The sequence below is a fragment of the Cavia porcellus genome, unplaced genomic scaffold (assembly GCF_034190915.1).
Source record: "Cavia porcellus strain 051 isolate PalLab524CR breed Dunkin Hartley unplaced genomic scaffold, mCavPor4.1 scaffold_26, whole genome shotgun sequence".
NCBI lineage: Eukaryota > Metazoa > Chordata > Mammalia > Rodentia > Caviidae > Cavia > Cavia porcellus.
The window spans coordinates 37284656-37299644 of NW_026947509.1; the positions used below are offsets into that span (position 1 = coordinate 37284656).

At 41.8% G+C, this 14989-nt stretch overlaps 1 protein-coding gene across 6 annotated transcripts in view; it reads left to right on the forward strand.

The window, feature by feature from the left end:
• The first annotated feature begins 2627 nt into the window (after positions 1–2627).
• Positions 2628–14989, forward strand: part of Slc19a3 (solute carrier family 19 member 3) — a 28244-nt gene continuing 15882 nt past the window's right edge. For 4 of the 6 annotated variants that reach the window (XR_010043471.1, XR_010043472.1, XR_010043469.1 and 1 more), the window contains exons 1-3: positions 2649–2810; positions 5074–5318; positions 13830–13986. Coding sequence is in view for 1 of the 6 variants with exons in the window: in XM_063237215.1 (XP_063093285.1) it covers positions 13837–13986 (150 nt within the window). In the remaining 5 variants the exon portion in view is untranslated. Of the gene's footprint in view, positions 2811–5073; positions 5319–13829; positions 13987–14989 lie in introns of all 6 variants that reach the window. The other 2 variants (XR_010043473.1, XR_010043470.1) reach the window with 2 other exon arrangements.

The window sequence follows — 14989 nt, forward strand, 5'->3', positions numbered from 1 at the left end:
AACAAACAAACAAATTATCCTTTGTCTTTTTTATGTTTTTGTTTTATTGGAACCAGGAATCAAACTCAGGAGCTTGCGCTTGCTAGGCAGCTCTGTCCCTGCCTGTTTGTCCTTATTTGTTTTGTTTTACTGTTTGTTTGGTTTTTAATTTTTTTTATTTTTAAAGTAGTAAAATACAACAGAACAAGACAGAATAAAGCCAGCTGAGACCAAGTAGTGAAACTGGTACAGAACTTGACAGCAGGTGACCGGAATAACAGTAATAAATATCACAGTATATTTCATTATCTTTATAATAGTTGTTCTTTCAATCACGTATATTAAAGTGAGATGAAATACAGAACATTATAGAACTTATCAAAGCAGAATATTGAATAGAGCAGTACCACTAATCAAAATAAAGCAAAACAGTGATAAAAATATTTGCCTTCAAAGAGATGGTAGAAGAAAATCCCCCTTATTTGCTATGGTCAGCCTCCCAAGGGATGCTCAGATTTCTGGTTCCCATTTGCTAAGGGGGGGCGGGGGGAGACAGGGGATGGGGGTAGGGGAAGGGAATGTTTGACTCTAGGCCGTGCACCAGTAGGTTTACTATTGCTTAGCAGGGAGGCAGGCTGGTTGCTTGGTTTCCCAGGGTCCTAAGTTCCCGTTTGTCCTTATGTGAATATGCCTCTGTGTCCTGTAAGATGCGCATGGTAATATAACAGATAATTAGAGATCAAAGACCTGGCAGAGGTTTCAATTAGTGGATGTTTGGTTCCAGAGTATCCTAGTTTTTATGAAAAAGATAGAAATTAAGATGCAGCTCCTAACCTTTGGCCATCAGTATAAAGGAAAATCCCTGCCTCCTCCTCCAGCTCTCCTCAGGATGTGCATTGTAACAGCAGGTTTGCTAAGCAGGTCACAGCTCACCCCGCCTCCCCACACATTTCTCCCTTTTTGTGCTCCTCTTACTTAGCAGGTCTACATTCTCATGTGATTTTCCATTTTCTATTATTTTTTCCCACAGCACTTCACATTTTCTGATGTACCATAAAATTCATGAACTTAATATGTGTCTGTGGGCGACCCCCGCTAACACACCCCGACCATGTCCAGAAAATAAAGTCCTCAAGGGAGAGATTTGTAGCTGTGCATTCATGTGTCTTGGCCACTTAGAATCCAATAAACTCCTGGGCTGGGGATTTAACTCAGTGGTAGAGAACTTACCCAGTCTGTGAAAAGTTCTGGGTTTAGTCCCTGGCACCACAGAGAAAGGAAGAAAATAAATACCTTCTTAATGAGTGATGTTTCATACATTTTTTTATCATAGAAAATGTCACCGAAGTGAAGATGCGTGCCATGCATATCTAACAACCAGTACCCAAATTGACATTTACCAACACCTGGCCAAGCCCTTGTCATCTGAGATCCTGTCCCCACCCTTTCCACCACCAGGCCAGACAAAATCCAGTCCCATCTCATGTCAGCTCACACAGGTCAGTTTACCTTCCTGGGAACAATAGATTCTTTGTTGCCCTCCTAATTAACTGGCTATGAGGAATCAGCTAGCCGGAAGCAAATTCTTTGTGATCTCAGTTAAAGTTGTCTCATGGAAAGGTGTGGGGAAATCACAACACCTTCAACCTTTCAGAAAAGATGTTACCTTCTCAGTGAGAACCTGCAATTTACAAGAGCACCTGATTGCACACAGCAGGGCACTCTCACACCCAGGGTATGGTTCCAAAATTTACAGGCATGTTTCCGAGAGGCTGAGGGAAGAAAACCCAAAGTCAGGGACTCCAGACAGTGGAGAAATGTCAGTCCATTTGACCTCTATTAGTAGCCCTTTAATTAATGAAAGCAGTGTTTATTTTTAGGGAAAGTTTGATTTTTTTTTTTTTTCGTCTTTTTGAAACAGGATCTCTCTATGCAGTTCAAACTGGCCTTTGTAGCGTAGGCTGGTCTCGAACTCGAAACAATCCTCTTGCCTCAACCTCCCAAGTACCGGGATTACAGGTGCGAGCCACCACGCCCAGGTATTTTTTTTGGGGGGGGGGGGAGTCTTTTGAGGCAGGGTTTCACTATATGGTTCAGTCTGGCCCAGAACTCACTTTGTAAGCCAGGTTGACCTCGAACTCTTAGTGAGCCTCCTGCCTCAGCCTCCTGAGTGCTGGGATTACAGGAGCCATAGTACCCGGTACTTTAGGGAAAAGATTTACTTATTTATTTATTTTACTTCCATCAACGAATAAGCAACAAGACAATTTTTAAACATTCCTATTTTAATCAAGGAATTCAAACCCTTTGATGGCCGAGAGTACAGCTCCGTTGGTAGGGGGCTCACCCAGCCTACGGAAGGGCTTGGATTGGATTCCCCGGCACCGCAAACTGATGCTGATATAAACCCTGACTCTAGAGCCGGGATGACCCAGGAGTTCCTTCTTCGATTTCTTCATATGCAAAATAAGGAATTCCACCAAAAGAAAGGAACCATTAATAAGAAAAGTCTTCGGTATAAACAGATCAAATGAAGGGCGCTGCATTCATTTATCTTGTTCTAGCATCCGACGTGGGGCTTGGGGTCGCTATGCTACTTTAAGTGGCTCCTTTCCGGTAGAACGAACCGTTCCGCTCGGGAACCCGGCTCACAGACCTCAGGTCCCAGCGCCTGCAGCCCTGAGAGTCTGAATATGCAACGCATATGCTAAGTGGGGCGTGGCCTCCGGGCTGGACGGGAACGCCCCGCCGCTGGCCCCGCCCCTCCCGAGACCAGATGGCTCCGCGGGTGCGTGGTTATTTAGGATGACGAGCAGCACCCCCTCCTCTAGGTAAGAACCTCTCCTCTCTCCCCCAGCTCGGAGTCGGGTGAGACCAGGCTTGCAGGATGCCCCAGGAGGCGGGAGCAGGTCCAGCCGGCTTCCCTGTTCGGCTGTCTTCTGATTCTGCCAGTCTAGGAGCTGGGGTGTTGGGGCGCTGGGGCCAGTTCAGCCAGGTCTGGCTAGAACTCCTTGTGCAGCCACAAGCAAATAAAAGCTGCTTAGCTAAAACAGCGATTCCGATGAGGTGCCAGCAGCTCTCAGGGATACAGCCCTGTTCGCCACTTTCAGTTGGAAAGAAATTCCAGCAACGAGTCCAAACTTGGTTCCAGAGATGGTACAAAGGTCTCCCTTATGAAAACGAAGGTGTATTTGGAATTAAGAGAACAGATTAATTTTTAAACATCTTTTTGTCGATCTGTTAAATTTTCTGCTGAGAACTACTTTCATTGCAATTTAAAAATACAACCACGCCTTTACAGTAATCCTGCTGGAAAGGACACCTGATTTATCAAGGGACATGCGGAGCGTCCATTCATCAACTTAGTGCTGCTACGATTTGAGCCCAGGGATCGCTGCTGGTGTGGAAAAAGTGAAGAGAAAACGTATTTTACAGTGATTCTCACAGGGCAGGGGCTCAGTGTTTGTCTTGTATAGCGTCCCTCAAGGGCTTAATTAATTACTTTAATTAAGGTATTCTCACAAAGGAGTTTTGCTCCTACCAGTATCAGAATACATGGCTGTCTCCTAAGGCAAGAGGTGTTTTTCATTAAATCACACATTTTAAATAGACTAAAACTTAATTTTCCAAATAGGTTTTTCTTCGCCACTGTTGTAGTACCTAAAATGGAAAAAATAACTTTTTTTCATCATTTTTGCTAACAGAACAATATGTGTAATTGAAAATGCAATTCAAGAATATCAAAGGACAGAATAACTGCAATTGAATTTAATAATTTTATTTGACTTTATTTTCTGTTGTAGAACTGGGCAACACTTCACCCCACAGACTAAGCATTTCAGTGCACTAAGTGTAAGTGATTGGTTGTACAGGCAGAGAAAAGGTGAAGAAAGTGCAAAAAGTCAAAGATCTGATCAGTTATTTTAAAGTTTCTTTCTCCAAGAGGCAGAGGCAGAAGAATAGGAAAATAACTGATTAGTTGGTGCCAGCTTGTTTCAGGTTACTTTTGCAGGGAGGTACTGGAGGCTGAATCCAGGGCTTTTGCACTGAGTTACTTCTCAATTTTTCTTTTTTAAATAGGTTTGTGTTAGCAATATATAAGAATTACATTCATTTTGGAGAATTGGTACATACGCTTCACATCTGGACCATTTTTGTCCCCTTTCCCTCTTCTATCCTCCCATCTCTTCACAACTCCCTCCTTCCCTGAAAGAGTTTCCGGCACGATTAGAAGACAGAATATAAAATGGCCTTTATTTTAAGAACATCTCCAAAATCTCTACCTCCTTGTTTCTTCATCTGAGTAACTTTAGGAAGAAGATAAAATTGTGATTGCTGTAAACATCTAAGAATAAGTGCATGCTAAAAGTTTCACTTAACTCCCTGATGAGAAGCCTGATAACCCAGATGGCATATAACCAAAGAATGGGTACATTTATAGAACAGAAATATGGACTACTGAGTAATAAAATAGTGATCTGGAATACTGACACTGTTTTCCTTTGGAGAAAAGCGAAGAATATTGCTTCTCCACTAATAGTAACATATTTACCCAAAATGTAAAGAAGAATTATTTCACACTGTTAGGTTATCACAACCTCAGAATTGTAAGACAGTGAGAACAACCCAAAGAACAAAAGCTGTTCTTTGAAGCACAAGTTTCTCCCACTCCTACACCATGCCTTTGACCAGACACCTACAGTGCAATTCCATAGCAAGGTCTGAGAAGTTACGATTCATTCATCAGCAAATACCTTCTGCAAGAAAAAAGGCATGTTCTACACAGTGTGTAGTTCAAGACACTTTGCTTTTGGCAAGATGCAGCACTATTCTGACCTGCTGGTTGAGAATCTGGGCCTAGTTCAAACCTCTTGAAGTTGTGTGGGGTGCTCCATTTCAGCAAGGATTTCTTGCAGGGAGTAGTACATAAAGCATTTTCAGAGAGTGAGAGGTTCTGTCACAGCTTGCTTTGAATCTAGTGATGTAGAGAAGCTGAACAGTGTTAGTTTAGTAATAACCTTCAGAGGAAAGTGGCTCTTTGGCTTGGTTTGGTTTGGTGTTTACTATATACCTCTCTAACCATTTTTGTTTCAGAAGATTAAGAATCTTGGTGCTTGGTTTTGCCCAGGGGATTCCAGAAGAGGGCGGCTGCCTAGGGGTGTGGTCTCTAGATCCTGAAGAAATTGGAAAGGGAAGGAGTCCTTCTTCAGGCGATGTTTATACAGACAGATCCTGGGATTTGCAGTCCTAGGCAGCCAGAAGGAGCAGAAGTGGGATGTGAAGGCCAGAAGCCAGTCCTGATTCCACAAAGAGATAAACTCCGGCCACAGCAGGAACAGGTAATGCTGATTCTCTGTGACTTAAAGAATGTTCTCTGTGGCTCGGTTGGCGGACCCTGTCCTAGCTTTTTGATTTATGGGCACTGTTTCCACTCTACACTTCCTCGAGCAGACTGAAGTTCAAAGATCCTGTTTTCGATTCGGATTGTGTAGAGGCCTTTTCCTGAGGTGAGACTTGGAATAACCTTAGTCAGTGCACTAGGAGGAAAAGTCAGAAGCTGCACAGCTGTCCACAGAAAATGCTTTGGAGGAGGCAGCATAGTGTGTGTTTCCTCAAGCTGAGGTACAGTTTCACACAATATAGAGTACAGATTTTAGGCTTGTAGGTTTATAATTATATCCACCCATGTAATCACAGCCTACCAAGATAGATAGACTAATAACCCAGTTGCCTTTTGAAATCAGTCTCCCTCACCCTTATCTCCTCCCCAGAAGTAACATAATTCTGGCTTTTTGTTGGTTTGTTTTGTTTTGATTTTGTTTTGTTTTGTTTTGAGACAGGTCTCACTTTGTAGTTTAGGCTGGCTTGAAACCAAGGCCATCCTCCTCCCGCCCCAGCCTCCCCAGCTCTTCGATTAGAGGCATGCCCCACACACCCAGCTAATCCTACCAGTTTTGATTTCTTTGGGATCTGTATAAAGTATGCCCTTTTGTGTCTGGATGAATCTCTAACACTATGTTTTAGGAAGCATAGTGTTAGAGATTCATTTATTTTGCTCTGCATACCAAATCACCTTTGTCGAGGTATGGTTTTCATATAATGAAGTGTATGTTATAAGCATGTATTGCATGAGTTTGGACAAACTTTCATAGTCATCACCACTGTCACGTTGTAGAACATTTTTACCACTCCAGAATTACTCTTTGGTAATCAGTTCCTTCCTGATCTACTGCCCTAGGCAACCAGGCAACTACGGATTCACCTTCTTGGTTTTTCTTTTGAGACAGAGTCTCAGTTACTGAACTTACTACATAATTTAGGCTGGCCTCAAAGTCACAGAAATCCTGCCTCAGCCTCCTGAGTGCTGGGATCAAAGCTGTACTTTCAATCACTAGTGCAATCTAGTGATTTGCTTTTTATATATAATAATGCATTCAAACATTTTTGCATGTGGATACTTTGGAACACCATGATGTTTAGTTATTCAAGCTAGTTTTTGCAGTAGTCCACTACCGGTTATTGCTGATTACTATTAGTTGTTTTAATGCTATATTTTCATTTCCCGTGTAATGGACACTTTATTTTTTCACTAGTATGAATGTATGAACTTTCTTGGTTAGATAGCCAAATGGTTTCCAGTTGGTAGAATTGTACATTTCTATAAACATCAAATACAAATACTGTGGCTCAAAATCTTTATCAACATTTGGTATGCTCGTCTTTTTATACTTACCCATGTTAGTGGTTGTACCATGTTTTATTATAATTTGTGATTTCTGAAGATTGTGGTATCAGGTAGCTCATTCTAAAAGCAACTTCTGTTACTGGGTTCTGGGTTGCTCAAAAAATTGAACCAAACGAGAAAAAAGGAAAATTAAAAAACAGTAACAGTTTTTTCAGTAAAGTAAAAGTGAAGAGTTGGGGGCGGGGGCACTGGCTCTGCAGAGCGAACTTGGGTCCAGAAAGAGAAAAAGAGGGGAGAGTACAGATAAAAGTACAGGCTGCAAGTCAGAAACCCGGCGTGCAGTGGTGGAAAATTTTTTTGTTTTGTTGGTCTCGCTATGCAGCTCAGACTGACCATGAGCTCACTTTGTAGCTCAGCCTGGCCTCGAATTTCCAACAATTCTTTGGCCTCAGCCTCCCCAGTGCCGGGATTACAGTCATGGGCCCCCACACCTGGCCATGGTGGAAAGTTTACAGAGCTCTTCCCCTAATCGGCGTGTCCCTTTATTCCCCCCAAATTGGGGGAGGACACCCGTGAGAATTTCCACATCCGGGTCCTGAGCGATGACGTCAGGCCTAAGCATCCGGTAGAAAAACCTGCTGGAGTTCTCGCGAGAAGTCCGGGCCCTCGGCCAAGGGACCTGCCCTGGACAAGTGCTGGGCTGGCTAGGGACTGGAAGAGGTTGTGGCTGGAATTGGTGGAGACAGAGAAGGAATCGGGATCGTTTCCTTCTACGTTATTGGCATCCGGGTTGAAGCTGACAGTATCCTCTAAGCCAGCAGGGAAAGGCTGTGATACAAAGGTCCTTGCCCTGACCTTGTCCCCTGCTGTGGGATCCTTTGCAGAGCCAGGCTGGGGAGGTTCTGGCCCCAGGGCCCTCACCATAGGGGCTGTGGGAAGACAGCCGGATACCTGCCCAGACCCTAAGGAGCCAGGAAACCAACCACACCTGCCAGTTTTTGCAGGCCTCATTTTTTTTTGGTTTGGTTTTGATCTGCTATCTTTTAGTGTATTTTGTAATACATAATTACTACATTCATGAGGGGGTTGGTACATGTGTGTGGTATATCCTGATTATTTTCAGTCCCTCACCTCTTCCTCCCAGCTCTCCTTCTCCCACCTAGCCTTCATTCCTTTCTTCATGTCCTAAATACCTGAAGTATATAAAGAACTCAAAAAAAAAAAAAAATTACCCCCCCCAAAACAAATGGCCCACTCACAAAAATGGACGAATGAACTGAATAGACAATATTTGTAAAAAAAAAAAAAAAGTCTTCTTTTTAACAGTTGTTTATTCTGTATGAGTGGAGGCTGAACCTGGAAATATCTGCAGCCCTACTTTCTATATATAGACCCTGGTACACACAAACAACCTCAGGGCTGGGAAATATGACGTCATCCGTGTCTGAAAGATAAGGAACCTGTTGGTTTAGGTCGCCAGTGAAGCACGTATGATTCTCCAATGCAACATAGGAAGAGTTTCATGTGCACAATTACAAAACAGGTTGAGTTGGTGCCGTGACTATCAGGTAAGGCTAACTGCAAAAAATACATCAGTGAGAGCAGGAAATAGATCATAGCTTTCCTTGTGACGCTCTCCTGGCAATGAAGTCTGGTTGATTTTTCTCTCATTTTTAAAAAAGAATCTCTTTTCTGTTACCACAGAATTAAGTTGACAAATGAGCTTATCCTGCCAGCAGTATAAGTAGAAGTTTAAAATATGATATAGGAGGGAACAACTCAGAGAAGTGGTTGAATGTGGAAAAAAGCAGTAATGTAATAACAGAAATAAAAGAGAGGGCAATAAATTGATCTCTGATACTAAGAAACAACAGACATGTAAAGCGTGTGTGGCATGAAAAGAAATTTTCACGAAGTGGATGAAAGCAAAAATAATGAGAAGCCACTTCAGCCGATCCTGATCATAGTCAAAACCCACATAAATCTTACATTTGATGGGAGTGGAAGACAAAAATCACGAGCACCTTAAAATGAAGCGGGGTCACATAACACTGGCATGGGAGTTACCATTTTTCCAGCAGCTGCAACGCCTCACATATCCTGAATGAGAAGCAGAAATAAAATAGGGTGACCTTACGTGGATATGTAGAAATGCACCCCAAATAAAGAGTGCAAGAAACTAGTTCCCGGAGAGGTAGACCCCTCCCTAAAGGGTCCCCAGGGAGGGACAACTGCAGCAGTTTTTTTCAAAAGGTGAAAAATAAGCAGCAGAAGGAGATGACACATTATTCCCAAGGGAATGCAGGTGCTCACCTTCTAAGCAAAGGTGTTGGTGATCTTCAGGACTCATTCGGATCGCACTGCCAGCTGGGGGCCTTTCTGCTGTGTAACCCCAACAGTCCTGTGCCAGCTGCCCCTTCGGGTCCTTGAATGGGCTACAGCTGAGTCAGAAGAGGTGCTCTTTGGTCAGCTGTGACCTGCCATGTCTGCTAAGGTGGCAGCCAGAGCTCAAAGTTCACGTCCTCCATCAGCCACTGCCAGCCTGAGGTTTCCCTCTGGCAAAGTCTCACGAATGCATGTTCCAGTCCCCCAAGGTGAACCCTGGCCATGGAGTTGCCCAAGTGCAAGCTATGAGAAGCACCTGATGGATTCGGCTTTTCTTAGTACTTCCACTTCAGAGTCTTCCCTAACGTGACATTCGCTCAGCATTTTATCATGATGGTCTGATAGGCTGGCTTTTGTTCAGGGGATGTTTTCCCTCCCCCAGTTAAACTATGGCCTGGATAATGTTCTTATACATTTAAAAAAAAAAAGCGAGTGATGGAGCAGATGGAGAGTGCGTGGATTAACTACATGGAGCACCTTGTGAAAGGGTTATTAGGAAATCACAGAAATGGAGGGAGAAGGTGAATTTTGCTTTCAAACATGACAACTCAGAAAATCTACCCAATTCATATCCTCAAATTAGAGACAATGAAGCAAAAGAAACTTCAGAGTACTTTTAGAAGAGGGTTAGCATTATGGTGTCAAAATGTATTCAGAGCCGGGTGTGGTGGCTCACGCCTGAAATCCCAGCACTCAGGAGGCTGAGGTGGGAGGATCATTGCGAGTTCGAGGCCAGCCTGGGCTACAACGTGAGCTCAAGTCCAGCCTGAACTGCATAGAGAGACCCTATCTCAAAGAAGACAAAAAAAAAAAACAAAAAAAAGAAAGAAAGAAAGAAATGGAATGAGAAACATAAAATAACAGTCTGTCCCAAACTAGTGCTTAGCATCGGGTCTGAGATCCTCTCTCTTAGACCACACACAATGACCTTCCTAGGTGTGACAATGAAACACGTGTGTATGTATTTACTTCTGTTCTTTCCACTGCAGCTCCTAACCCGGTAACTGTCCTCTCAGCAACTTAGCGCACATTGTGATCTTATCTGTGTATTCACATATTTCTTATCCAAACAAAAGTTGGGATAAAACAGCCTATTCTGCAGTGCACTCTGATATTTCACGTTTTTGCATCTTTTTGAAACATAGTGTTTGAAAACCCACTAAGCTTTTTGACTCCATGGTCGGAAAAACACTCCTCTTAAATAACCTAGAATTGGAATTTTGGGGATATAGCTGAGGTCTCTTAACACAGAGAAAGGGAAAAGGTAAATTAGTCAGGTCTAAGTTTTGGTGTGAAAACCAGCACAAATCTATTACCCTTGACCTTGCATTTCCCCACTGTAAAATGATCTTTATCTACCTCACAGAATGGTCAAAAATTAGTTTCCCTGATATAGACATTATTGAAAGATATTACACAAGTAAAGCTGTTATCATGGTGATCATCATGATGGCAAAGAAAGCAACATCTCTTCAATGAGAAAATAGAAGATGGTGACCAAAAGCGGTAATGACTTTGTGAGAACACAGGTTGCTTTCCTGTTTTACAGATGAATAACTGAACTTGTCTAATTGAAGACCTCCCTGGCCTTTTACTGTCACCACTGGCAAGTGAACCACAGAGCGTGTGTTTGTCTTAGTGTGAAGTTTCACTTCCGTGCCTGCCTGACTCCTGCAGGCTGGCCTGTTCCCAACACCTATCCCTCTCCCTCCCCATCTGTGTCCACCTAGGCTAGCATGTGTTTATTCACTCTCCTGGTGTCTTCCTCCATGGCTTACTGCATGTCAGCCACTATATTCCATTCATATAAGATACAGACAACATTTCCCATCCCTTTGGGGCTTATGCTATACTTTAGAGGAGTATACTAGCCTTGCCTGCTTTATTTTTCCAACTAAATTTAGTCACACAGTCATATTGAAACTATAAAGAGCCAAAGAGATGGACTATCCAGAGGGCACAGTTCCAGGTCTCTGAAATACTTGGAGAGGACGACTTGGAGTTAGTGTCAAGTCCATGGTCAGCAGAGAGGAGCAGAATCTTGCAGGTAAATCAGCTGCTGCCACCTATCAAGACTACGTTTAAAAAGAGGACCAAGCATAATCAGATACTTAGGAAACTCTTTTCTAGAAGGCCATGAATAACAAAAAAAGGAGGTCCCAACAGACCCTGAAGTATCCCAGAAAGGAGTGAAACCCCTGCTTTCTGGAATGAAGGAGTAAGTGGAGGACGGTAAACCCCAATTTTGCATTGGCAGAATTTTCACATTATCAGGGTAGCTCGCTCTTGTTGGAAACCTGGCTCAAAAGTTATGCTGCTATCTGGAATCACCTGCAAAAGGGCAAGGAGGGTAACAAGCCAGGGTGTGACCCTGTGGGTTCCGCTGTCTGGGTCCCTGGGATTCCACAAGGTGACTCACCCTTCTGGGGTGAACGCACCCTCTTGCACCTCTCAGCCCACTTCCAATCTACAACTGCCTTTGGAATATTAAGTCATATTAATATATATTAATTAATGTATATTAACTCATAATTACTAGTATGGATGGGTTTATAAAAACACTTTCTTTCCTCACTGTGGATTAATGCAAAGCAGGGCTGGGCACCAAAATGAGGCAAAGGGGAGGCAATGAGAGGTCCTGGTGGCAGAGCAGGGACTTTGTTCAAATCTTAACCGTGTGATTTGAGTTCACTTATTAGACATCTTGAATCTTCCATACACTCGCCTTTGAATTTGGGAAAATATTATATTTTTTAGTACTATGCAGCTTTAATGGAATAACTTACAGAAAATTGTTCTAAGACATTAGTTTCCTTTCCACAAATCATCTCAGACAAAATCTCAGTCAAGAGCAGCAAAACTGTAAATTGTACAGTGCTCTGTGATCTCCAATATGAAGCAATAAGAATAAATTTTTCCTGTTCACATTGCAGCTCACGTGTAAAAGCAGTAAGTGTTCAAGTGTAACCACCATAAAATAAAGTTGGGCTTTCTGTATCTTGTGCAATGACAAGGGAGATCGTCTGGGCTTTGTGTTGGAACTTTGAATGTCAGGCGATTTGTATGTTGCGAAAAGCTGTGAAGTCTTAGTTAGCCAGGGCCTCATAGGTGTGGCTCCAGACAGCAGCATAATTTTCCAGCAAGGTTTGCAACAGTGAACTATCTTAATGACGTGAAAATTCTGCCAAGGGCGAGTTGGACCTCAACATCTTCCATTTATTCCCTTAGCCCAGCTGCAGGATTACAGGGGGACCCAGTTACAATGACAAGAGGAAGAATAGTATCTACTCCCATTCCCAGCCAGTGGAGAAAGATACCAAATCAGATCTTTAGAGCTTAATTATCTTTTTATTTTATGGAACAAATAAATTTCATGACAAAGTAATAGGAAAATAATAATAGTTAACACATTGCATATGGTTATCTTCAGAGTGGTTATTCAAAGTACAAGATTTGGGCATAAAAAACCTCCAAATGATATAAACACAAACCTTTCTTTTCAATGAACTAAAAGAAACTAATGGTATAACTAACTTGTATTTTTTTTCCTTCCCTTTCCTTCCTTTCCCTCTTCCCTACTTCCTCTTCCCTTTTGAACAATTTCTTACCATAAACAATTCTTGGCAACCAAGGCAAGGCAGGGCACATCACAATCCCTGTCTTGAAATTATACTACAAAGCTACTGTGACAAAATCAGTCTGGTACTGGCAAAAAAGGAAAAACAGACCTGAGGATTAGTGGAACAGATGAGAAGAGGCAGACACAACCACAAACACACACAGCTACTTTATCTTTAACAAAGGGGCCAAATATGTTCAGTGAAAGAAAGATTAGCACCTTTAATAAATGGTGCTGGAAAAAAATGGCATTCCAGTGCCAAAGACTGGAACCAGACCCATGTCTATCACCATGCACTAAAATAAGATCAAAATAGATCAAAAATCTAAATATTAAAACAGAAACACTAATCTGCTGAAAGAGAAAATGGGTAGAAATCTTGAAGACACAGTAGGCAGAAGACTTCATGAATAAAACCAGATTGCACAGGAAATACTACAGTTAACAACCGGGATCTCATCTTATGAAAAGTTTTCACACAGAAAAAGAAATCACCAGTAGAGTAAAAAGACAACTCACAGAATGGGGCAAAAAATTAGACAGTTGTCTCTCAGACAAAGGACTTATGTCTAGAAAACATAAGGTATTGAAAAAAGACTCCCAGGTTAATTTTTTTAACTGAAGCATTGTGAACTCTTGCAAGATTGCAGACACCTGGTAAATGCCTCAGATGTCTACTATGTGTCCAGCAAAATGTAACGAGGAGGTGAATTTATAAATAAACAAATGTTTCATGTGTTGAGTTTCAGAATTGGTAGAGAATTGAGTGGTCAGATAGTAAAAAGTTAGATTTAATTCAATCTGTGTTCACTTGGCAGTACTTACCTAGCACACATCTGATAGTACTCTAATGAGTCACTAGCTAATGTTTTACTTAGGTTTGAGGATGCATTAGCACACAGTTGATCATTAATTATTAGCTACGCATAACCATGAATGAATACCAAAGAAAGATGACTGACTGATCCTCCAACAATAATGAAAAAGAAATTTATTAACCTAAGGAGTATTTGAGAGCAGTTTTTCATCACTTGCTGTTTTAACTGCAGGTGAATGAAGCATTATCTTTTCTTAAAACATTTGCAGCAGCTGAGATTTTGCTTTACATCCAACATACCACGAAGAGCAAACATTAATTAATTTTTGCTTTGTTTCTATTAGGTTAGCTATGGATTGTTTTAGAACTTCACAAAGCAATTCCTGGATTTTTCCCACTGTCATTCTCTGCTTATTTGGATTTTTCTCCACAATGAGACCATCAGAACCATTCCTTATTCCGTATTTATCTGGACCCGATAAAAACCTGACCAGCGCAGAGGTAGGTTAATACACATCTATAAATTAATGTGGGTTAATTTTAGAGCACTTGAACATGGACATAGCGTGTCTTTTGACTTTACTGAGTCCAATTTTCATATTTGTATCATAATAGAACTGTTCTTTCCTTCTTATGTTTGCAAAAATGGCCAACCAAAGCATATTACATGTACAATGAGCATTTTAACTTTTATCGAGTCTTAATATTACTCCTAATGCATAGGAACCTTTCAGGTCTCCATTGTTTCTATAATACTTATCCTAAAATAAAATTGATGCCAGTCATAAAATCTAATCTAATAACCTAGTGAACTGCTAAGATATAAACAATATCTAATAAAGAATTGTAATGCAGTTCAGTCATCAATGTGACAGTGATGTGACAATGATGATTCCATAAGATTATAAGGAAGCTAAAACCTTCCTATCACCTAGTGACATCATAGCCCACCTAGATCACAGCACAATGCATTATGCAAACAGTTGTTGATGCCAAGATCAAGCAGATCTGCACAACCACTCGTATTAAAATAGAACATGTACCACTGTGTACAGTATGTAATATTTGGTAATGGTAACAAAGGAATGATGTTGGTTTATGTACTTAGTGTCCTGTACTATTTTTACCATTGTCTTGGAGTGTATTCTCCTACTTATTTAAATAAAAATTTACTGTGAGACAACAGCAAACACATGCATCTCGTGTTCACAGTATTCTCATCTTCACCTTATCCTTATTTTCTCTTGTGCCTTAATCTTGTGTTGCCCTGTTCCCCGTGGTCCTAGGAACAGAGGGCTCTACTTGATATACACCCTGTCCATAGATGTGTGGCATCATGCACTGTGTGCACTCTGAGGTTTGTCAGTGAAGAAAGGGTCATCTGCTCCGCAGAGAAAATCCTCACCAGGAAGCAGCATCGACTGCATTTCCTTTGCTTAGGGCTGGTAGTTTTGCTAGTTAGCAGCAGATGTGACATGAACGGCTTTCCTGCCCAGCCCTGCCT